The following is a 22,879-nucleotide window of genomic DNA, read 5'->3' as shown; positions in this document are numbered from 1 at the left end:
AGAATAGAGTTGGCTAAGTAGAGGGGGCCCGTGAAGAGCCATGCTGAGGAGTTTGGACTTTACTCCTGAGAGCAGTGGCATGGCCAAATCATATTTATATTTTATTTTTAGAAAGATCACTCTGGCAGTGGTAGGACTGGAGGAGGGTGATGAGGTGAAAGGTGTGGAGACTAGTGAGAAGGCTTTGTGGTGGTCCAGGTGAGAGGTGAGGAGCACTTGGACCTCGGGTATTCATGCAGAGTTGGAGAGGAGCTAGATAAATCGGGGATTTTTTTTTTTAAAAAGAAGTGGCAAAGGACTTGGTTGTTGGTTGGATGAGGGAGAATAAAATGAGACTGAGGGACTTGCTGGATTGGGTGGCCAAGTATAAAACGGTTCCATTAATGATTATATGGAATTAGGAGTTGGGTGGGAGAAATAATGCTGTTGGCTTTGAATATGTTACGTTTGGGGGGTCTCTTAGCCAGGAGGAAAGCTCTAGCTCCCTCTTGCCTTTCCAGAATAGCATTCCTAGCCAAAGTCAGACATCCTCGGGCCAGTTACCTGCAGTCCCCAGTCAGGGATAAGATTCTCCAAGACCTCACTGGAATTCCTGAGCTCCATATGCTTCAGGGATATAAGCTGGGTCTTAAAAACTCCCTGTATCCTTATTGATAGAAGGAGAATGGATCCCTAACTCGCTTTTTAAAATCAGATGCTGGCTTCAGTGGAGCAAACTCTCCTGCCTCTTTGCAAGCAGCACACTTTTAAAAAGAAACCATTTCCTGTGGGGCAGCTCTGGCCCTAACCGGCTCTGGCTCTTAGGTTGGCTCCCAAGAAGCTCCCACCTCCTTTAGGAAGAGGCTTTTTTAAAAGAAGATGAGGTTGTATACCGTGTAACCTGGTCCCGCCTGGCTTCTGGAGAAAGCCCAGAGACCTGGGGACTGGACCCTCTCTCAACCACCACCCGGGGTTAGGTGTCCTCAACGCCGAGGCAAACTCCATGTAGCCCCAATTCTCCCCCAAATGACGGGGCTGGGATCCTCCCCCACCTTAACTCGAATCTCCAGCGCTCACCTGGCGGTGGCAGGGCCAAGCACGTGGGCCCGATTAAGGGCTGGCCTCTAGGGTCCTCCCAGGGAAGGGGATATACAACCCCAGGAGGCAGGAGGCTGGCCAGTCACCCGGGCCGTGACAATCTCCTTGGCTCCTACAGCCGATGTCCAAAGGCAGGGCACAGCCTGTGTCCCACTTCCCCCTTCATAGGACGGTGCCAGAATCTGTTATCTCTACTCCGCCCTCTGCTCACGGACTACCCCACTGTCGTGCCCATAAATCCCAAGAGCAAAGGGTAGCACAATTCCTCCCGCGTCCCTGCGGGCCCTGAAGCCGGGCACTGAAGCAGTGCAGTCCCAAGCTTCCCCTGCAGAAGCCGCGCTCCCCACTCGGTTCGGGGGTAGAGGGGGCGCGAGAGAGCAAGTGGGCGGACGTCCCATCCTCCGCATCCACCTCCAGGTCCTGGCGCGCAGGGTGGGAGCGCTGCGCGCCTCCGCGCTGCGCATAGCGGCCCGCTTGCCGCCTGCCCCCTGCCCTAGCTGGGCCGCCTCCCCGGGCTGCGGGTGGAGGGCTATAAGGCGCTAACGTTACGCTGTTTCCGGTTTTCCAGCGGGCTCTGGTTTCCCCTCCCAAGGCGGCGGCGGCGGCGGAGCGGCGGAGCCCCCCAAATGGCCTGGCCAGATGCGGCAGGTTTGCTGCTCAGCGCTGCCGCCGCCGCCACTGGAGAAGGCTCGGTGCAGCAGCTACAGCGACAGCAGCAGCAGCGAGAGGAGCAGCAGCAGCAGCGGCGGCGAGAGCAGCAGCAGCAGGAGCAGCAGCAGCGACAGCAACAGCGGCATCTCTCGTCCCGCTGCGCCCCCAGAGCCGCGGCCGTCGCAACAGCCGCAGCCCCGCAGCCCCGCAGCCCGGAGAGCCGCCGCCCGCTCGCGAGCCGCAGCCGCCGGCGGCATGAGGCGCGACCCGGCCCCCGGCTTCTCTATGCTGCTCTTCGGTGTGTCACTCGCCTGCTACTCGCCTAGCCTCAAGTCGGTGCAGGACCAGGCGTACAAGGCACCCGTGGTGGTGGAGGGCAAGGTACAGGGGCTGGCCCCGGCCGGCGGCTCCAGCTCCAACAGCACCCGTGAGCCGCCCGCCTCGGGTCGGGTGGCACTGGTGAAGGTGCTGGACAAGTGGCCGCTCCGGAGCGGGGGACTGCAGCGCGAGCAGGTGATCAGCGTGGGCTCCTGTGCGCCGCTCGAAAGGAACCAGCGCTACATCTTTTTCCTGGAGCCCACGGAGCAGCCCTTGGTCTTTAAGACAGCCTTTGCCCCTCTTGACACCAACGGCAAAAACCTCAAGAAAGAGGTGGGCAAGATCCTGTGCACTGACTGCGGTGAGTCGCCCCCTCCCTCTGCTAGAGAAAGGGGGGAGGGGCGAAGCTGTGGAGAATGGGGGTGGGGCGGGAGGTGCTGCAGGTGCCCAGGCCTGGCAGCGCCCCGGCCGGCCGCTGGGGGGTGGGGCCGCCCCTGTGCAGGGCGTTTGGCATGGTGGGTGAGGGTGTTGGGCTGGGGAGAAGGAGGATCAGGCTCAAAGTGTGCCAGGGGTGGGGGCGGGGGGACGCGCTGGCCTGTGCCAGCAGGGATCTGCGGCTGATGTATGGCATGTGGGGCTGGAAAACTGCCATCATAGCCCAGTAGCGGCAGGAAAAACGGAGAGGTCCTGGTGTTGCTGGCCCGAGGCTCAGTGAGTCAGGAGTGACCCTCGGAGGCCTTGCCCGCTCTGCTCCCACGGGCCTGCCTTGCCCAGGCTGGCAGGGTCTGCAGGAGCAGCTGGGCAGATTCCCAGGCTGTGAAGGCCTCCGCTTACAAGTTCTCCTAGGGAATCATGGCCCCCGCCCCCTCCTTCCTCTCCTGGGCTCCCGGTCAGCTCATCCACACCGCTGGCGCAGGCAGAGTTGGGACTTTTTCTGCTACTGTTTTGTGTCCCCCATGTGGCTCAGGGTTTTTTTCTGCATCGTGATTGCCTGTCTTTTCTAAGCTGGTAGCACAGCCCTCTCTTAACCTCCACGACTAGTGAGCAGACACCTCTTTTGGCTGTTTCTGGGAGATCTTCCTAGGTCTGTTGATTGTGATGACGGCAAAATAGAGTAACTTCTGCTGAATGCTGTAAGTTCAGCTCTGACATCTCACCAGCAGGATGTGTTGACTGCATATCTCATCTTCATGATGTTGGGTGCTGAACAGGACTGCAGGTGATTAGAAACAAAACACTGAAATCTGTAGATCTGTGCGGCTGGGAATGGAGGTCTCCAATGTCAAAAGTCAAAGAAATGTCAGTTTAAGATCTTTTTTTTTCTTGTCCCTGAATCCAGTACTTACTTCTCAGTAAGATATTTCGAACCAAATTGTCCCCAGACTGGAGTGTTTGATGTTAGCTTGTCTTGTGCTTATTCATATTGGGGTTTCATTTTATCCCCAAAGGCTGGATTTGGTGTTTGCAGTGTGACTTTGAGCTGTGTAATCACTGAATTGTGACAGATGTCCTGGTCTGTCATAGAAGTTGGTGTGTTTACTAGTTTACCAAGTGATTCTGGGTAGTATAAATAGGCTTTGAGTAGCAAAGAATGTGTAACAGCTTGTAGGAAGTTTTGCTGCCCTCATCTTTCTAGATCAATGCCTTTGACTTTCAAAAGCTTCCCTTCTACCCCACGTCCCCCGCCCCCTCCCCACCCCTGTCCTTCAGGAGACGAATTTTAGTTTAGTGGTGAGAGTATATCTAGGTATTATGTTAAACTGTGACCACTTTAATCAGAAGACTCTTGCAGTGTCTTAATAAGAAGAAAGAAACTTTGGTGATAACAGCAGTTTATCTCTCTGACATTGTTCTGAGGAATATTGTTGACTGCTCTTTAATGTTGGTTTTATGCTCTGAAATGTTTGATGATGACAAATTGAGACCAGTTAAGAATTTCTAATTTTTTATTGTGTTAAGCATTTTGTCTGAGATCCCTTGGGGAGCTGTGGAACTGTATTGTGCAGTGGGAAATAGTAAAAACATTTATTGAACCTTATCCAAGGACAGCTTCTGTTTTGACTTTCAGTGAGTTGCTCCTGAATGTGCGTCGCGCACATTGCCACATAATCCCTTGTCTGGTCCACTGAGCCCCAGTGGTCATCGTCCCCTGTCTTCCTCCTCCTTTCCTCCTTCCTCCATCAATTCTACCTTGTTTGTTTTAGTGAGTGTTTAATAGCTTAATCGTTGAATGTGGAGATCATGAAAGAACTGGGGTTCAGAAATATAGTCTGCTTTTAGGTTGTGGTCATCTCATATTATGAACATAGCATGTGCAATATAGTTCTCAAAAAGATAAATTTAGGACTGCAATCCCTGCTAACGAGAGGGCCCTCATACATCACAAATTATCAAGGGGCAGGAAAGTGTATGGGAGTAAACATTTTAGAGTGCAAAAAGTTTTGCTTTGAGTTGATAGTATATAGATACAAGTCAGTTTGGGGGCTTTATCTAAGGGGATTAGAAATTAAAGGACATTTTTGTGAGAGGAAACTTGTGGAACTGGTGATAATATGACAGAAGAGCATAAACTACATTTTCTTATTTTCTACAATGTGGTTGAAGAAAACATGCACTAGTAATGGTATATTAAATAAGGAAACAAATCTTCCTAACTAACCACAACACCTTACTCGTGCTCAGCAGGAAATAACTAACAAATTCATTTTCTGTTTTCTATCTCTAAAAAAAGCCGTCTGGGCCACAGGGTCATTGGGAACATTTTCTCCTTGGAGCAGATCTGCCCATTGCAAAATAGGGAAACTGGCACCTGGAAACTGTCATCATGGTCGTTATATTGAGCAACTGTGGTTAAATTGTACTTTATTTAGCCATTTTCAGCTGTGAGCCTGTCTGGGCTCTGAGAGGTATGGTTCCTAGGGAGATTGTCCAGAAAGCTGTCTTTTGGTGGGCCAGGACTTTGGGATAAGGTACCATACAGAGAGATAAAGGTCTTCATAAATGGCTAATTTTACCACAACTATGAAATGTTGACTTGTAGCCTGTTAAGTCCTTCTGGAATAGCAATGTGTGCCAGAGGGGCATTTTTATAGATCTAATGTGTATCATTCATCCCAAATTACTACCTCTGGTGGTAAAGAGTGGAGTAAAATCTTTGCATTTCTCATTACATATATGGAGGTGTTTTCTGTGCCTTCTGAGGAAAGAACAGGAAAAAGATTTGAAAAGGACTCTCAGGGATTAGCAACTCTGTACAATGCTATGAAAGCATCCTGTTCTGCAAATAGTCCTACATTTTTAATGACGGTTGCATATATTTTGGTTTAATCACACTCTATCATTTGCTTTCCTATATGTGTATGTTTTTTTAAATTGTTTCCTTATTGAATAGATGCAATAGATTTTTTTTTTTTTAAAAGAAAGATCATTCTTCCTTTGGGACTTTATGATTTGCCTTTTTCTTCCAACGTAGTGTACTTTGTTGTTAAAGCTAGAAAAGGTGTATTCCTGGGGGACTTTATGTTCTTTAGGATAGTTTTAAATTAATGTGGCACCCAGATTCACATATTAGGGCAAGGTGGTTCACAAAATTCAGTATAGCAAAAGCGACTGCATATTTTTAAAGTGCTGTTTATTTAAAGAATCTTTTCTTCCCCAGCCAGCTGGAAACCCAGCTGTGCTGCAGCTTGAAGATGGGGAAAGTGAAACTAGATTAGAAACTGACCAGTCCTAGTGGTGAGGACAGGCTTGATTATAGATTTAGGGGTAGAATTACCATCACAATGTCATTATTTCTTTCAGTGGCTGCTTTCCTCAGCAGACTGGGATTCTTGGGGGCAGGAACCATATCTTATCTTTGAGGTCTTTCTCCTAGCTCTCCTGCCTTTCAATGTTTGGTACTGCTGGTGGCTTACAGAGGGATTCTCATAAGTGTTTTTTGAATGGATGAAGTCAAGTGAAGTTCAAAAAGCAAGCCTCCAGATTAATACTAAAACAATCTTAACTCTCCTATCTGTGACATCAAGTCCTGTGCTGAAAAGCTGAGTTTGATGATAGCCCTTACCTGTCGCTATGGGAACCTTTTTTTCTGAAGGAGTCGTAATCAACTAGAGTACTTAACCACAATGTGCTTAATCATTGTGCTGATTAGTGTTAATGGGATCTGAGCAGTGGAGAATCTAGGTCTTGTTGAAGAAGACCCTCTTTTTTTTTTTTTGGAAGGCAGGTTATCACCGCCCCCCCATGTTTAAACAAAAATAAGGTAACTATCAACTTGAATTAACAAAAGGTTTGGGGGCTAGAGAGGGTGTTATATTAACTAGCTAGGTGACTAACTTCTCCTTGGTCCCAAGGCTCTTAACCATCTTTTATTATCTAGGACTTTTTTTTTTTTTTTTTTTGGCTACGTTGGGTCTTTGTTGCTGTGCGGGCTTTCTCTAGTTGCGGCGGCGAGCGAGGGCTACTCTACGTTGCGGTGCTCGGGCTTCTCATTGTGGTGGCTTCTCTTGTGGAGCATGGGCTCTAGGTGCGCGGGCTGCAGTAGTTGTGGCTCTTGGGCTCTAGAGCGCAGGCTCAGTAGTTGCGGCGCATGGGCTTAGTTCCTCCGGGGCATGTGGGATCTTCCCGGACCAGGGCTGGAACCCATGTCCCCTGCATTGGTAGGTGGATTCTTAACCACTGCGCCACCAGGGAAGTCCCTATCTATGACATTTTAATTTCATTTCCTAATTGCAAATATGTCATTAATTTTTTCCTTTATAAAGTTGTATTTATATTTTTGAATATGTAACACTTTCATATGGTTCAAAACTTAGAAAGCACATAAAAATATACGGTGAAAAGTCTTCTTCTTACCCCTGTCCTCAGCTACCCAGCTCTTAGGCAATTATAACATATTCTTGAAATGTGTATTTCTCTAAAAGCAAAATGTTTTTCAAAGTAATCTTATTTTTTTTCTTAACAGATGGAGAATGTTAATTTTGCCATTAAGCCAATATTATGGTAAATTCTTCCCAAGTAGTGTGTGTGTGTGTGTGTGTGTATATATATATATATATATATATATATATATATATATATATTTTAAACCTAATCCAAGATCTTAACCAATATCCTACCTTACAAATATAACCCTAGAGTGAGGAATAAAAATACCAACTTATTTTTCAGATACTTTGCCATTAAGAAGTTTTTTATGGCAGTGAATTTTGTGAGTCTTAATTGGGGTGCTCAAAGGAGAGATCCAAAGGTTTGTCACTGAGCTTTAGGGCTGCAGCTCTGCCCATACAGCAGTTCCCACTGTTTACACTCTTGGTAGGTAATCTCACAATAGCATCCATGTGGGAAATCACATGATCCCATATATGGGAAGAGAAAACTCCACAGTGCATGATTGCTTCGATTCTCATTTAGAAACCAAAGACCCCAGTTGCTGATGAAGAGGTTGATTTTGATCATATTCCTGTATAGCTGGTATGACTCCAGGGGGAATTAGCCACTTGAATACTATTTTGAAGTATGTTTAAGGTAACTGATTTGAACGTAGTGTTAAAATTTCAGAGGATCGAGGAATTTCCATTTGGATAAGTAGGGGAAAGCAAATATGCAAATCTAAACAGTGGGACGTCTTAACCCTCTAAAGCCTGTTGGTTTAGTGGCATATGGCAATTTTGAACATTGACTTGAAAAAGGAATGATCTCACTATCAATGAAGTTTCCCCTGTGCAGTCTTTGACACTTGTTCTTGGGTCTTTCTTTTCAGGGTCTGAAGCGTTGGTAGTATAATTTACATCAAAGGTAAAAGAAATTTCCCTCCAAATTTTGAGTTTGGATGGATGTGTGTGAAATGGGGATTTTTGTCTTACTTGTTTCCCGTGAATTAACCCTCCCCACTTACTTATTGGAATTTGTACATAGAGATAAACCCAGTTTGTGAATTTCAAGAGATGATATAGGGAGCTCTTTAGAAAACTGAGGAAAGTAGATGAATTGAGCAGTGGACGTGCTAAATTATGACGTTTGAAAAAATGACTGTCTTATGTGAAGTTCAAGTAGACTCCTTTAAAAACAACAGTACACACAAATGAATCTTGGTGAGTAATGTTTCAAGCAAGCCTGTAGGAACTGAAGCAAACCTGGAGGATGATTAAAAGGCTTTAGGATGACATGAAAGAGGACATGCTGTACCCAGGCAAAGAGCTGGGAAGCTTTTGCCAATCTGGGGTCAAAAGACAGAGATTCCACACTTGACTGAGATCATTTGCTGCTAACCAGCTGTGATGTTTTTGATAATTATGAAATGAGGTTGAGTTAAGGAGCCTTCTTGCTCTGGCTGGTTGCTGTTGGCAGAGTGTGGCAGGCAAGCTCCATTCTACGGTGACATTCCCTTCCTGCTTTGTACATGCAGTGAGATCCAAATAGCCTCTCCAGGGACCTTCTCTGGGACAGAGCATCTAGCTCTTCTCTGTGCCTCAGCTCAGAACCTGATTGTGCTGCTTGCCTCCTGGGGTGGGGCTGGAGGTAGTTAACATTCCATTTGCCCTTGCAGATGTTTCCAGAGTAGCAGAGGCACAGGTATCCTAGGGAGTTTACTTATTCTACTAGCAACACAGACCCCCAAGATGTGATGTTCAGGTTACTTTTTATTCTCTCTTAGGAAGCAGAATCTTTAATGGTTCTTTTTTTCCTTCAATGATTTCCTGCTTTGTGCTTAGGACATTGGCTTCCCCCTCCTCCTTCCCTCCCTCGTCTGTTTATACAGACTGAGGATCTGTCTTTGTCCTTTAGGCTGGGATGTTTTACTTGGTCTTGATCTTGATATTGGTCCAACTAACAGAAGCCAAGCTGAACTAACATTCCTCAGAATTAAATATAAGGAAGGTTACCACATGGCTAAATACCTGGTCCAACCATGGGAAAGTCAGGACATCATTAATTTGATTGGGACAGTGATGCAGTTTGGTATCCCAGAGGTTGTATTACTAAAAGAGCTTTCTTTCATTTCCGTCTTTCAAATGTTTGCTTCAACAAATGTGCTCTGTGTAAAGAACTAGGTACTTTAGGGGAATTGCATCAGACAGTCCCTGTCACCAAGGAGCTTACAATCTAGAAGTACAAAGATATAACAGTAATTCAGTCTAGAGTATGACAAATGCCATAAGATACACCAACATAGTGCTTTTGGGAGGAGGGGAAGAGTCATAAAAGAAAGAAAGATCTGGTTAGAGGATTAAAGAAAGTTTCTTGGAGAAGCAGTTTGAGATGTGGTTCTAATAGTCAGAGACAGAAGAGGTAAAGGTGGTTTAGGGATAGAGAGAGATGAACTGATTGATTAAATCAATTCCATGCAGACAGAGCAGCATTCTCAGTGGCCGAGGGGCATGTTTGTAGTATACAAAATAACCAGGATGAAAGGAGCAAATGGGCAAAGGTCCTAGTAAGTTAGGATTATATTCCCACCCATCTTGAGTGCTAGACTGATGAGTTTATTTGTAATTATGTAAGTAGTATTTGAAGGCTTCAGTTAAAAGCAGCTCAATAACGTGTTGTAGTTTTCAGTGAATGGGTCACATTTTGTTAAATTTATTCCTTAGTACTTCTTGTTTTCTGGATGCTTTTGTAAATGGTATTTTTGTTTAATTTTGTTTTCCACTTATTCATTGCTAGTATATAGAAAAATAATTGTTAAAATATTGACCTTGTATCCTGTATTAGTTATTCACTTATTCATTTCAGTAACGTTTTTGGGGGTAGATTTCTTAAGGATTTTTTTCCTATGTACATGACTGTATTGTCAGTGAAAAAAAAGACATTTTTACTTTTTCCTTTCTAATCTGTTTGCCTTTATTTTTTTCTTGCCTTATTCCACTGGCTGGAACTGCCAAGTACAATGCTGAATAAGAGTAGTGAGAATGAGCATCCTTGGGGGAAAGCATTTAGACTTTCACTATTAAGTATGATGTTAGCTGAAGGTTTTTCATAGATGCTCTTCCTTTAAAAAAAAAATGTCTGCTAAATATAGTGTAATGACTAAGCGTTTGTGCTCTACAGCCAGATGAACCTGGTTTTGGAAACCATTTTCTACATTTTCTAACTGGGTGATGTTGGGCAAATTACTTTCTGTATCTTAGTTTCCTATAAATGGGGATAGTGATAGCACTTAATAGGATTGCTATGAGTATTAAATGAGATAATGCATGTAAAATAATTAATACAGCACCTGCTCAATAAGTGTTATTAACAAAATCTTATTAACTTAGACCAATGTGAGCAGGAAGACTAGTAAGTGAAAATATTAAGTTCTGGAGGACTGGAGGCAGACAAGGGGAGAAATTTTTACTGAAAACTGTATTATGTGTGCGGTCTAATTGTAGGGAAGCCCATGTGAGTCCAGGGTATGAACGCTGGTCCTATAGAGATCCCAAGTAGGCTGCAAATCTTGATGTGTCCATGGATATGTTTTAGTCAATTTTTAGAGAAGCCCACGGATGGAAACGGCTTTTCTCTGTTTCACAAATGGGAGGACTAAGACTCAAACTTCAAAATGACCGTTTCAAAATTTCATCATGCTTGTGGGGTCAACCAAGGGTCCACATTCTGGAGTCCTGCCAGGTCTGCTTTTTTACTTCGGCAGGTCTTATCTTACATTGTATTGTTGTTAGGAGGAGTTGCTGAAAGTCACTGGAAAATGGCTGAAAGCATCCTTTTTTCTTTCAAAGAAAGAAGGTCCCTGACTCATCCTGCTTTGATTTGGGGGTTTCCAGAGTTGGGGGTGGATTCACACTGAATCATTCATACTCTTTCCTTGTTTCTCTGCACTGGGTTGGGATGGGTCTGGTGGCTGCCCAGGGTCAGAGGGGTACAGGTATGGGCATGTAACAGGTGGCATTTTGGGAATTGTAGGGTTTAATTTTAATAAATTAATTGATGTGTGGTACCCATTGGAAGTATGAAACTTTGCTCCTTAAATGTTTGTAAGACAAAGACTCTGCTTTGAGTCATTCCTCTAAATATTTGTTGGGTATTATTACCCCTCAGATCCTGGACTGGCCAGACATCCCTGACCTTAGGAAGTATTGTTTTTTCTTGTTCTTAGACTTTTAGTATTTATGGCCTGTATCACTTATATGACACGTCATTTAATGCCATGCACTGTTAATTATCTTTTGATGGGTCAGTGTCTTAGCTCCTTCACCTGATTGTAAGATCTTTGGGACCTGAAACTTAAAATATGTTTTAGTAAATATTTGACTACTGGCTATTGCCAAGTAAGGGAAAAGTGAGACCTTTGCTTTCTCTTTATAAAGACCACGTTGTCCTAGACAAATTTCGAGATTCCTCAAATGACAGCTCAGGCTTAAGGACTAGACCAACCATGGAGGATGTCTTCAGACATTTCGATAAAGGGCAGAATTTTGCTTCTCAGTTATGTTTCAGGTTTGTTTGTTTTTTTCTTGATAGTCCATAGTTTCTTCATTTTCTTGCAAGTAATTTTCTGTTCTTGAGTTTTAGAATTATCTCTAGGTGGTTTACCTCATACATGTCAATATTTTGGCTTGTGTTTCATTCCTATCTTTTAGTTAGTTCGCATTCTGCAAAATTCTCCATTTTCACTTGCCATGCAAGCTTTTTGGTTATTCCCCATTCTGGTTTCTCACTGGAATGGTCAGTTGGAGTCTCTTACCCTGGCCTGTTCATGCTTCAGGCTGAATACCTTAAAGAGGTAAGAGGTGTGACCAGGCATCTTCTGTAGTAAGCTGAGATCACAAATTAGGAGTGGTTGTACCTTTTTGCCTATAGGCAGCTTGGGGCCTTCTGGAAGCCAGTACTGGTTCTTAGATCATTCTTTTCTTCTGAAAGGGTAGGGAGTAGAAACCTAATATTTCTTCACATCTCTCTTTTAGTATGTTCGTTCTTTTGTCTTTGCCTTGAAATGAGACATTTTTCTGCCATGTCTCCTTGGCTGAATCCCCTTGGGTGGGGATGGGAGGGGCCTCTCCAGAGGGAGCTCTCTTCAAGCCTAGGGCTCCTAAGGGCCCCTAGTCATCAGCTTGCAGAAGGCTGTGGCCCTCAGCTTCAGCGAGTCAGAGTTCCTTTCACTGGTGCCTGTGGCCATACATAAAATCTCAGTACAGCACTTCACCATGTTGCTTAGGCCAGTAATGAATTTCACAAGCACAACCCAATTGATGGCTCTCCTCTGGAGTAACTTTATATGGCTTTAGAGAAGAGAGTTTATTTACCAGTCAGGACGGAACATGTAGATTAAGTAGATGATCTGTTGTGTCTGAATTCCTGTCTCTGAGTGAGAAATAAAATAACAGCAGGGCTGCATACAGTGCGACTTTCCCGACATTGTCAGTGGTTGATTGAATTTCAGAGAAACATAATAATAAAAAGAAGAATGTTTTTAAAAGGAAGAAAGAAGACTCAGACCACGACATGACTCATTTGTCACAGAATGAAACCAAGGCCCACAGGTAAAGATTTTTTTCAAAGGACACTGGGGTTTCCAAAGGCAGCCTGTCTGACTGCTCACTCTTAGATGGTTTCCTTTTCACAGTCTGTTCAGGTGGATTTCTCTTCTGAGACCCTCTTACCTGGGGCTCTACCCCTCCCACCTTATCCCATCTAGCTCCTACCTTTCTACTTAGGCCTGCTGTCATACTTGCTTACGTCATAAATATAACAGCCATCCCTCAGCCCCTGTTCCCAAGAACCAGAGAAGTTTCCAGAAATTTCTAGTACAAAGTTCGCAATCCTTTCTTGGACTTTAGGTCTGATGGACCTAGTGGGAAAATAGGAACAAGGCAAGAGATAGGTACCTATGTGGGTGGGACAATATCCAACAAATTGGGCTAAACTTTTCTCAGGTCTGGTTCATTTTAGACAAAATATGGGGTTTTCCCAAGAAAGCTTCTCCTATATTTCTAGGTCTCCTTTTCAAGAGGAAATGCTTTCTCCAAAAAGGCTAGTAACATTCACTGGCCTTTTAGTAACACGTGCATTAAATTGTCCTGGCCAAGTACTGACAGTAATCCCTTTCAGATAGCACCTCTGGGGCTCGGCCCAAGTGATTCTGGCCAATACTGGGCCAGGCTCCACTGGATGTGGAGCCAGGTAGTATACTCTGGGCAGAACAAGACATTACCACCTCTGAGAGAAACTCCTTGCTGCTGGGAAAGAATCTAATTTGTAGGTTGAAGGGAGGCACATGGGTGGCCCCCAGTTTGGGAGTTGGCTGTCTTTGTTTCTCAGTATGTAAATCACCTGAGTAGGTTTCCACTGTGCGTGGTATGCACTCAGCTAACTGAGAGGGCAAATGGGAGCTGGAGCTGAGACTGGTTCCCTTGGGAATACTGTTGTCACCTCTGCCGATTTTACCCCAGCTTCTCCCTTTGCCCACACATAATGTGGGCTTTGTGCTTCTTCTGTGTGGTGTCACAGCCTCAGAGCCTCTGGTGAAGGGTCTGCACTAGGCCCAGAGCTTGTTGTACAGAAGTAGGAATTAAAGGCATTGGTTTTAAGATTAGTTCTGTGAAGGGATCACTTGAAACTTTAGTGCTGTATCTAAAAGAAAACATCATATTGATAAAGGGTCCCAGTGGGTTTGATGGTCTTCATTGGGCCAAGGTCACGAACCATATATATATTTTTAAAATTTATTTATTTTTGGCTGTGTTGGGTCTTTGTTGCTGCTCACGGGCTTTCTCTAGTTGTGGTGAGCAGGGGCTACTCTTCGTTGTGGTGCACAGGCCTCTCATTGTGGTGGCTTCTTCTGTTGCGGAGCACGGGCTCTAGGTGCACAGGCTTCAGTAGGTGTGGTGCACAGGCTTCATTGCTCCACGGCATGTGGGATCTTCCCGGACCAGGGCTTGAACCCATGTACCCTGAATCGGCAGGAGGATTCTTAACCACTGCGCCACCAGGGAAGTCCCATGAACTATATTTTTTAAGGGAAGTATAAGAGTTTACTTTTCTCAGCTCTGAAGTTAAGTAGCAGCTTCATAATTCCAGAGTAGGGGGTGAGCGTTGCCCTTGAAGGAGGAAGAGTAGAAAAGGCCAGTAGTGCTGCTCTGTCTACGTGAGTCGGGGGTAATCCAATGGATGTTACTCTCCATTCTATGGTTCAAAGCTTCCTTTCTTTGAAAGAGTTTGTTACTGCCAACTGTGAGTTTGGGGCAGAGGTCATGGTTGGCTTGCAGTTGACCTGTTCAACCTTAAAGACTGAAGCTGCTTTGTGGATCCTGCCATGAGTTCCTCCACTATGTTGTAGATGTAGTGTTTGGTTCTTTCCCCTCCCGCTTCCTTCTCAGGTCCTTCCATCACTGGCTCTTCTTTTCAGCCTCTTGTAAAGGGTACAATTTTTAACGGATTGTCCTTGCTTCTCTTCTCAACTTACACAATCTGTTTTGAATTTTCAACTCTACATAGCATAGTGGTTAAGGCTGCATGCTCTGGAGCCAACTTTGAAGAGTGAATCTTGGTTCTATGACTTATTAGCTGTATAACCTTGGGCAGATTGACCATTTTGTGTCCCAGGTTCCTCAACTGTAAAATGGGGCTAATTATAATACCTACCTCATAGCATTGTGATAAGGATTCAGTGAGTTACTCCTTGTAAAGTGCTTAGAACAGTGCCTGCTTGTAGAAAACATTCAATGCAGACTAGCTGCAATTACTATTATTGCCACGTCTATTGTTAGTTGAAAGAGAATGGCTTTGGATTCAGACTGATATTAAAATCCTGACTCTTCCTTGCTGGCTATGTGAACTTGGGAAAAGTCCCTTAATTTTTCTGAGTCCCAGTTTCCAACTGCCGATGGCACGTTGTTTCAGTTATCCATTGCAGCATAACAAACCACCTCAAAATATAGTGGCTTCAAATAGCAGTCATTGTATGTTATTATCGCTCACAGTTTGGAGATTGACTGGGCTCAGCTAGGAGGTTTAGTATCTCTTATGTAGTTTTTGGCCAGATGGTAGCTGAGCAGTTGGTAGATGAGACTGGGTCACTTCTAAGTTTCCTCTCTGACGTGTCTAGCATCTGATGCTGGCTGGTTCTCATCTGGGAGCTTAACTGGGACTGAGGGCCAGAGACCGACCTTGCCTGGGTTTCCTCACAGCATGGTGGCAAGGTCCATGCGTGAGCATAAGAGAGCGCCAGGCAAAAGCTGTACTGTCTTTTATGATCTAACCGCAGAAGTCACTAGCATCACTTCCACCACGTTCTGTTTCTCAGAAGAGAGTTACTAAGGCTTGACTGGATGCAAATGGAGCAGAATTAGACTCTTACCTCTCAAAGGACGGATTGTCAAAGAATCTGTGGACATGTTTTGAAACAACAATACACTCATCCTGGTCATTGCATTCAAATTCCAATGTATACTTACTTATTAAAAAAAAAAATACACTCATCCTCACCCAAGACCCTCCTCCCTCCAAAAAGTCTCATCTATATGGCCTCAGGCTTAGGCTCAAGAGCCAGGGTTTCATCATCTAAATTAGGTCTGGGTACAAATGAGGCTCCTCTCATGCGGTTCCTTGGGGACAGCAACTCAAATTCTGTTCCTCTTGACCTGAAGGATGTCAATGAAAGAGACAAGTCGTCTGCCCTCCACCTCCCCCACCCCCAACCCCCATACAATGCTGGAATAGACATAGGATAACTGCTATAGATGCCCCCCCCCTTTTTTTTTTTTTTGCGGTACGCGGGCCTCTCACTGCTGTGGCCTCTCCCATTGTGGAGCACAGGCTCCAGACGCGCAGGCTCAGCGGCCATGGCTCACGGGCCCAGCCGCTCCGCGGCATGTGGGATCTTCCCGGACCGGGGCACGAACCCGTGTCCCCTGCATCGGCAGGCGGACTCTCAACCACCGTGCCACCAGGGAAGCCCGATGCCCCCTTTTAAAAACTGGTAATACTTGAACATTGTAAAATGACTTTATTATTTTTTACTTAAAATTTTGAAATTTAAAATAAATTGATCTATAAGAAAGTTGCAAAAATAGTACAAAGAATCCTCTTTCCCCAACTCCCCCAAATTAGACAACTATGTAAAATTATCAAAACCAGGAAATTAATAGTATTGATACAATAGTATTAACTGATCTATATAGACCTTATTCAGAATTTCCCAATTGTCTTATTAATGGCCTTTTCCTGGTCCAGGATCCAGTCTAGGATCCCACATCACATTGGTTTTTTTTTTTTTTTTTTCTTTTTTTGGCCACACTGAGCAGCTTATGGGATCTTAGTTCACCGACCAGGGATTGAACCTGGGCCCACGGCAGTGAAAGCACCAAGTCCTAACCACTGGACCACCAGGGAATTCCCCCACATCACATTTAGTTTTTATGTCTTCTTAGTCTTCTATCTGGGGTAGATGTTCCCATTTAGAAAGAGGGGAACCAGCAGTCCTAGTCCATAGCAGTTCTGAAATCTGGCCTGGCATATGAGTAGGGCTCAGTCCTATTGCCTGGGAATGATTCTCCACTGCTCTTGGTTTTACCCTATGGGCTCATGGTTTTGCCTTCTAATTATCCTTCCTTTTCCCAAAAATGTAGCCTGTGTTTGCAGCTAAGTAGTGTTCTCAGTTCTGTATTCTTTTAGGTGATGTCTAGTCAAGTGTGGCCACAAGAGGAGGAGATACAGGAGAGGCACACAAAACAACGAGCTAACTATATTGATTGGTCCTAGAGATGGGGGGGTCACTGCCTGCCACACAGGAACACAGGGAAGTACCAGGTTTTGGTCAGGTGGCAGAAGACTGGAAAGGGGAAACATTAGGTGGAAACCTTTATTGGGGTGTCCTTGGGGAGGGGAAGGTAGGGCAGGGTGAACAGTTTAGGGTTGGCTTGTTTGAATAATTCTGATGGGCTCTAAGTTATAGGGGTGGTTCCTGGTTGCCTGGTACCTGGCCCTGGGATGATTAAAGGGCACATAGAGGAGACATGGCTCTGGATTGGTTAGTTTGCACATCAAAGGCCTTCTCCTGGCTGAGTCCTTTGCTGTTTCTAAGACTTGGCTAGCCCTGGGAGGGGCAGTCCCTCCCCAGCCAGAAATGGTTTTTTAAGATGTCAAAACATCATAATATATAAAAAGTAAAAATTTTGTACAGTGCACTCAGGCTGATTCCTACTTGTAGATGTTTGGGGGCCCAAAAGCTTCTTTTCATTTTGCACTGTTTGGTCCCTCTTAGTCCAAACTGATGGTGTTCCTGCTACTATATTTCTTTTAAAAAATCTGTGGTTTGCCTATGAATCTTATCAAGGCTCCCTACATTAGACAAAAGCCATACCTACAAATCTTATCAAGATAAGCTGTTCTCTACCTTGAGCTCCCTGTGGGGCTGCTGTGGACACTATTCTTCAGGCTAAAGGAATCACTATTCTTTAATGGAAAGGGCCTGGAGGCAAGTCAAAGGCATTGCCTTTGATCTTTCTGAGGTCTTAACAAAGGATACAATTCACAGTGTCTCAAATTAAGCTCATTATAGTCTCCTTACCATATCCTATTCTGTCTAGGACACTCCCATCCTAGATAACAATCCATCTACTCTTCCAAGCCATTAGAAACCTCAAAACCAGCTTTGGTTCCTTTCTCACCTCCATCCCCTGTATATAGTACATTGTGAAGTGATGACATTTTTGACTATTGCAAGTACCTTCAATCTAATTCTTTTCATTCATGAGGCTCTAGTTGGGTACTTATATCTCACTTAGGCTGCCACTGTGGCTGCTAAATGGAATCCCCAATTTTCAGAGTCTCTGCTCTCTTCCATCTGTCTATTGATGGCATCAGCTTTCTAAAAGTAATTCTCTCTGCCCAACCCAGAAATCTTCAGTAGGTTTTTATTATCTGTAGAATAGAGTGAAAACTCCTTCACATAACATGCGAGGCCTTCCACAACCAACACCCACCTGCCGTTAAGCCTTTAGCCTGCTTTTCCACACTTACTGTTTGCTATAGCCAAAATGTAGTGTTTTGAACATTTCAAACACGTTTTACATTTTTCTTCCATAGCATTTTTGCACATTCTGTTTTCTGGTGTGTCTTCATTTCCTTCTCTGTCAGTTGCTAACCTCCTGATCCTTCAAGGCTCAGCTCAGATCTCACTTCTCCTCAGCGCTTTTTCTGATCCCCTCAGTCCAAATGGACCATGGCATGTTTCTGTAGCAGTTCATAGCTCTTCTGTAATCATAATGGTCTATCCTACCACTTAGCGTAGTTGGTTGGGGAAGCAGGGTATGTGTGTATGGTCCTCCAGGTGGAGAGCTTCTTGAGTGCAAGATGGAACTGTAGCAAAGGCTGTATCTCACTTATTTTTTGATGCCTTATATAAGTTAATGACTAATAGCTGCATGGTGACTTGAGAGAATGGATTTTACCTTGGGATTAGAACTGGAAACTGGGAATAAGCATGTGGTGCATGAAAGGAGATTGGCTTAGGTATGCAATATGCTGGTAGAGGTATGAAAGTGGTAAATTGAGGCTGCCACTTTAGATGAAAATGGGAAGGCTGGTTTAGTTACAAAGTGCTACATTGGACTCTTTTTTTTTTTTTAATAGATCCTTATTGGAGTATAAGTGCTTCACAATACTGTGTTAGCTTCTGTTGTACACCAGAGTGAATCAGCCATATGCATACATACGTCCCCATATCCCCTCCCTCTTGAGCCTCCCTCCTGTCCTCCCTATCCCACCCCTCTAGGTGGTCACAAAGCACCGAGCTGATCTCCCTGTGCTATGCCGCTGCTTCCTGCTAGCTAACTCTTTTACATCCAGTAGTGTATATATGTTCATGCTACTCTCACTTCGCCCCAGCTTCCCCCTCCCACCCTGTGACCTCAAGTCCATTCTCTATGTCTGCATCTTTATTCCTGCCATGCAACTAGGTTCATCAGTACCATTTTTTGTCTTTTTTTAGATTCCATATATATGCGTTAGCATACGGTATTTGTTTTTTTCTTTCTGACTTAACTTCACTCTGTATGACAGACTCTAGGTCCATCCACCTCACTACAAATAACTCAGTTTCATTTCTTTTTATGGCTGAGTAATATTCCATTGTATATATGTGCCACATCTTCTTTATCCATTCATCTGTCGATGGACATTTAGGTTGGTTCAATGTCCTGGCTATTGTAAATAGTGCTGCATACATTGGACCCTTTTTTAAAAAAATAAGTTTATTTATTTATTTATTTATGGCTGCGTTGGGTCTTCGTTGCTGCATGTGGGCTTTTCTCTAGTTGTGGCAAGTGGGGTCTGCTCTTCGTTGCGGTGCATGGGCTTCTCATTGTGGTGGCTTCTCTTGTTGCAGAGCACGGGCTCTAGGCACATGGGCTTTAGTAGTTGTGGCTCATGGGCTTAGTTGCTCTGCGTCATGTGGGATCTTCCCAGACCAGGGCTCGAACCCGTGTCCCCCCTGCATTGGCAGGTGGATTCTCAACCACTGCTCCACCAGGGAAGCCCTGGACTCTTACGCTGTCATTGTTGCTGCTATTTATAGCAAAAAAATACCAAATCTCTGATATGTGGATTGGAGTCTGTGTTTTATTAGCTTCTATGAGAAGTATCTTAGAAAGATTATTCAGGGATAGGAGAATTTGGCTGTTTTGTGTACCACTGTATCCCTATCACCTTCCTGGTTCTTGGCATGTTATAGGAGCTCAGTAAATGTTAATTGAGGGGGAAATGAGTGAAGAAATGATTTTTTCTCCTGTGTGATTCTAGGTACCTACATGTGCCATACCCAACGAGCATGGCCAGGAGAGCTGGTTCAAAATCAACTCAAGTTAAGAGAAGGCTTATTCATCACAAGTGATTTATCCAGGGTCCTCTTGGTACCCAGAGCTTTCTGCTTTGCCACAGACAAGTAGGAGATATTAGGGCCTTAAGATGTAGACAGGGTGATTGGGGGCAAGTGGATGGCAGAATTGCAATCTGAATCAAGCAGTCAGAAGTGACAGGAGCTTCTTTTAAGTGGCCAGGAGGGGAGTCTGAGCAGTGTCCTTAGTTAAGGAAGAGGAGACTATGCAGGCTTTGTGAGGTTTTTTGTTGTTTTGTTTTCAAATGATGAGAGTCCTTCAGGGAAATCAGCCTCCCTGGTCCAGTCTCAGCCCACAGCTTTCTGTATGACCTTGCACAGGCTGTCCTTATACCCTGGCTTCGTTTTGAGCTGACAAGGGGCTTTCTTCAGCTATGAGAAGTGGGGTGGAGAGAGTGTTTCAAGCTAATTGGGTAAGTGGCATGCCATCAAAATAGAGCCTGCAGGGGTTTATAGTTGTACTTTGAAAATTTTAGCAGAATCCTGGGCTGAGGGACAGTCTGGACGCCTAGAATGCTAAATTTCTTTCTTGAAGCTAGACCTCCCCTGTATTCCATTCTGAGTATCAAATGTGAACAACCTCCCCAAATCTGTGATTGTGATAATTAGATGGGAGGGCTTGGGGCAATTTAGGAAGATGATGGGGGCCTGACCTCTTCCTGCATTTGAAATACACAAAGGAGAAAGAATGGGGAAAATGATGAATAGTTGATCAAAAAATGGGGAGTGTCCCTCCTAAATTAGAAGAGCTGGCTCAGGGATGAAATTGTCTTACTCTGTTAATGGCCCTCAGGACCAGATGCTGTGAAAACAGAAATTAAACTACAACTTTGGGCACCTCTCTCCACACAGTGAGAGCAGGGCCACCTCTTCTCTCTGCCCTTGCCGGCCCGTGGATTCCTCTAGGGGAGTCTCAAGAGTCTTGAGGGAGGGGGCTTGTTGGGCCCATGGTAAGGATTCCAGGCAAGGGGTAGGTGGAGTTGACAGGAACCTCAGGGTACGTGGGTTTTGCATCCGCTTGGGTGTTGGCTTGTCCTGGACACTCTGTGCCTTCCTGTTTGTTGTGGGGCTAGCTCAAGGTGATCTCCCTCGATTCCATATATCGGAGAGTTGGCCTGTTTGGTCTCTCTATATCCCCAAGGAACCGATTTTACTACAGGGCTGGGTGAACCATATGGCAGCCTAGATTACAGTGATTGCTGGCATTTGTCAACAGAGAGAACAGGCTTTTTGGCTGTAGCAAATCCCCCTGGTAGGGCTACCCACACCATCTGTGAACACAGCATATAGGGTCAGCTAGGTGGGTAAGCAGTCCCATTCTTGTCCACTCCCTGCCTCCCAAAGAAAGGGAGAGGCAAGCTCATCATCAAGTGTTGGCTAATAGATGTACATTTTTAGCTCCTTTATTGTTTTTTTCTTTGAAGGATATACTGGGGATGTCTAGTAGTCATGTGTCTTGTTCTGGAGAGGTTTACAGTCTAGTTGGGGATATCAGATTAACATGAATCAATAACAAGTGATGTAAAGCAAAAAGTTTATAATAGTTGCAAAAGGGAAAATAGATTATAGAATTCAGAGATGGAGAAGATCAATTAGGGTGGAAATTTTCTAGGATAGAGTTAGGGCTAAAGGTTAGTTTTGAAGAATGAATAGGTTTGGGGGATTTAGGAGGATAAGGGAAAGGTTTCTAGGCCAAAAGAGCAGTATGAACAGAGGCAGAGACAAGGAAGATGTCTTTCCAGAACCATGAGGAGATTAGTGTGCTTGGGGTAGAGTTATAGGGGAGATAAGATTAGGAAAGGAGGGAAGGACTGGATTAAGGAGGGTCTCCAGAGACAGGCAGAGGAGTTTGGACTTGGTTCTGGAGGTGATATGGCGCCATTGTAGGTACTGGTGCAGAGATAGGATATGAAGAGAGGAATGTTTGCAAATACTTTGTATACACAATTCAGAGTGGACTGGATTTGGGGAGAGATAGATGTTTGAGAGATCAAGGAGGGAATCATAAAGTCTCTGAAGCCATGGAAACTGGGAGAAGAGGCAGGTAAACTATCCTGTTTCTTCCCAGAATCTGTGAGACATGGTGATGAACCGGGAAGCAGGCATAAAAGGGGTCAAAGTTTAATCTTGGAAAGCTGGGGAAAATAATAGTGCCATTAGCAAAAATGGAGAAGTTGTGAGGAAAAGTAATTTTAAGGAGGAAATTGAAGAGTTTGGCAGTGATTTTATTTACTTAACAAACACTTGACACTTATTACGTACTTGGCACTGTGCCAACCACTTTATAAGTGTTAACTCATTTAGTTCTCATAATAACTGTATGAAATAAATACTGTTATTATCCTCTTTATTACAAAGGGGAAAACTCAAGCATAGAGAGGAGTGAACTAACTTGCTCAAGGTCATGAAGCTATAAATAAATGGCAGAGCCAGGATTCTGAACCCAGACCATTTATTCTAGGCTTCCTCTGGTTGATGGGAGACCCAGCTAGAAAATACAATAGACAATAGAAAACCAGATATTTGTTGGGTGCATCTTTTGTGCAGAACTCTGCAGGAAATTTAAAATGAGTATGACATGGATATACCATCAAGGAGCTTGTAAAGTTCTAGTGAGGGAATGGCAGATGGTCAAATCGTTGTTGAGGGTAATATATTTTGTGCTACAAGAGAGGGCAGCACATAACTAAGGAGAGAGGGAGGATAAATACATGTATAATAAATACATATTTATTAGAGACATGTCTAGTTAGAAACATCAGAAAAGACTCAAAGGAGAAGCAGCTTGGAAGATGGGTCAAGTTGGACTTTGGTTGTTGGTGGTAGGGGAAGGTAGGTTATTCCTGGTAGAGATAAAGGGTAAAATCATGGAAGAAAGAAAATTCAAAACATATTCTGGGATCAGCACACGGCATAGTACCTAGCTCAGTCAATGTTTGACCTGAACTAGGATGGGAAGTGATTCGTTAGGCTGCAACCTAAAGCGTGGGTTGGAGAAGCAGT

General features: G+C 44.5%; 1 protein-coding gene across 4 annotated transcripts in view; it reads left to right on the top strand.

Annotated features, from left to right (window-relative positions):
- Nucleotides 1–1,326: 1,326 nt before the first annotated feature.
- NRG2 (neuregulin 2) overlaps nucleotides 1,327–22,879 on the top strand; it is a 181,564-nt gene continuing 160,011 nt past the window's right edge. For 3 of the 4 annotated variants that reach the window (XR_010942139.1, XM_067731929.1, XM_067731930.1), the window contains exon 1: nucleotides 1,328–2,407. Coding sequence is in view for 3 of the 4 variants with exons in the window: in XM_067731929.1 (XP_067588030.1) it covers nucleotides 1,717–2,407 (691 nt within the window). In the remaining variant the exon portion in view is untranslated. Of the gene's footprint in view, nucleotides 2,408–22,879 lie in introns of all 4 variants that reach the window. The other variant, XM_067731931.1, reaches the window with a different exon arrangement.

This window comes from Pseudorca crassidens, chromosome 3 (assembly GCF_039906515.1).
Source record: "Pseudorca crassidens isolate mPseCra1 chromosome 3, mPseCra1.hap1, whole genome shotgun sequence".
Classification (NCBI taxonomy): domain Eukaryota; kingdom Metazoa; phylum Chordata; class Mammalia; order Artiodactyla; family Delphinidae; genus Pseudorca; species Pseudorca crassidens.
This window is presented reverse-complemented; position numbering and strand designations above follow the sequence as displayed.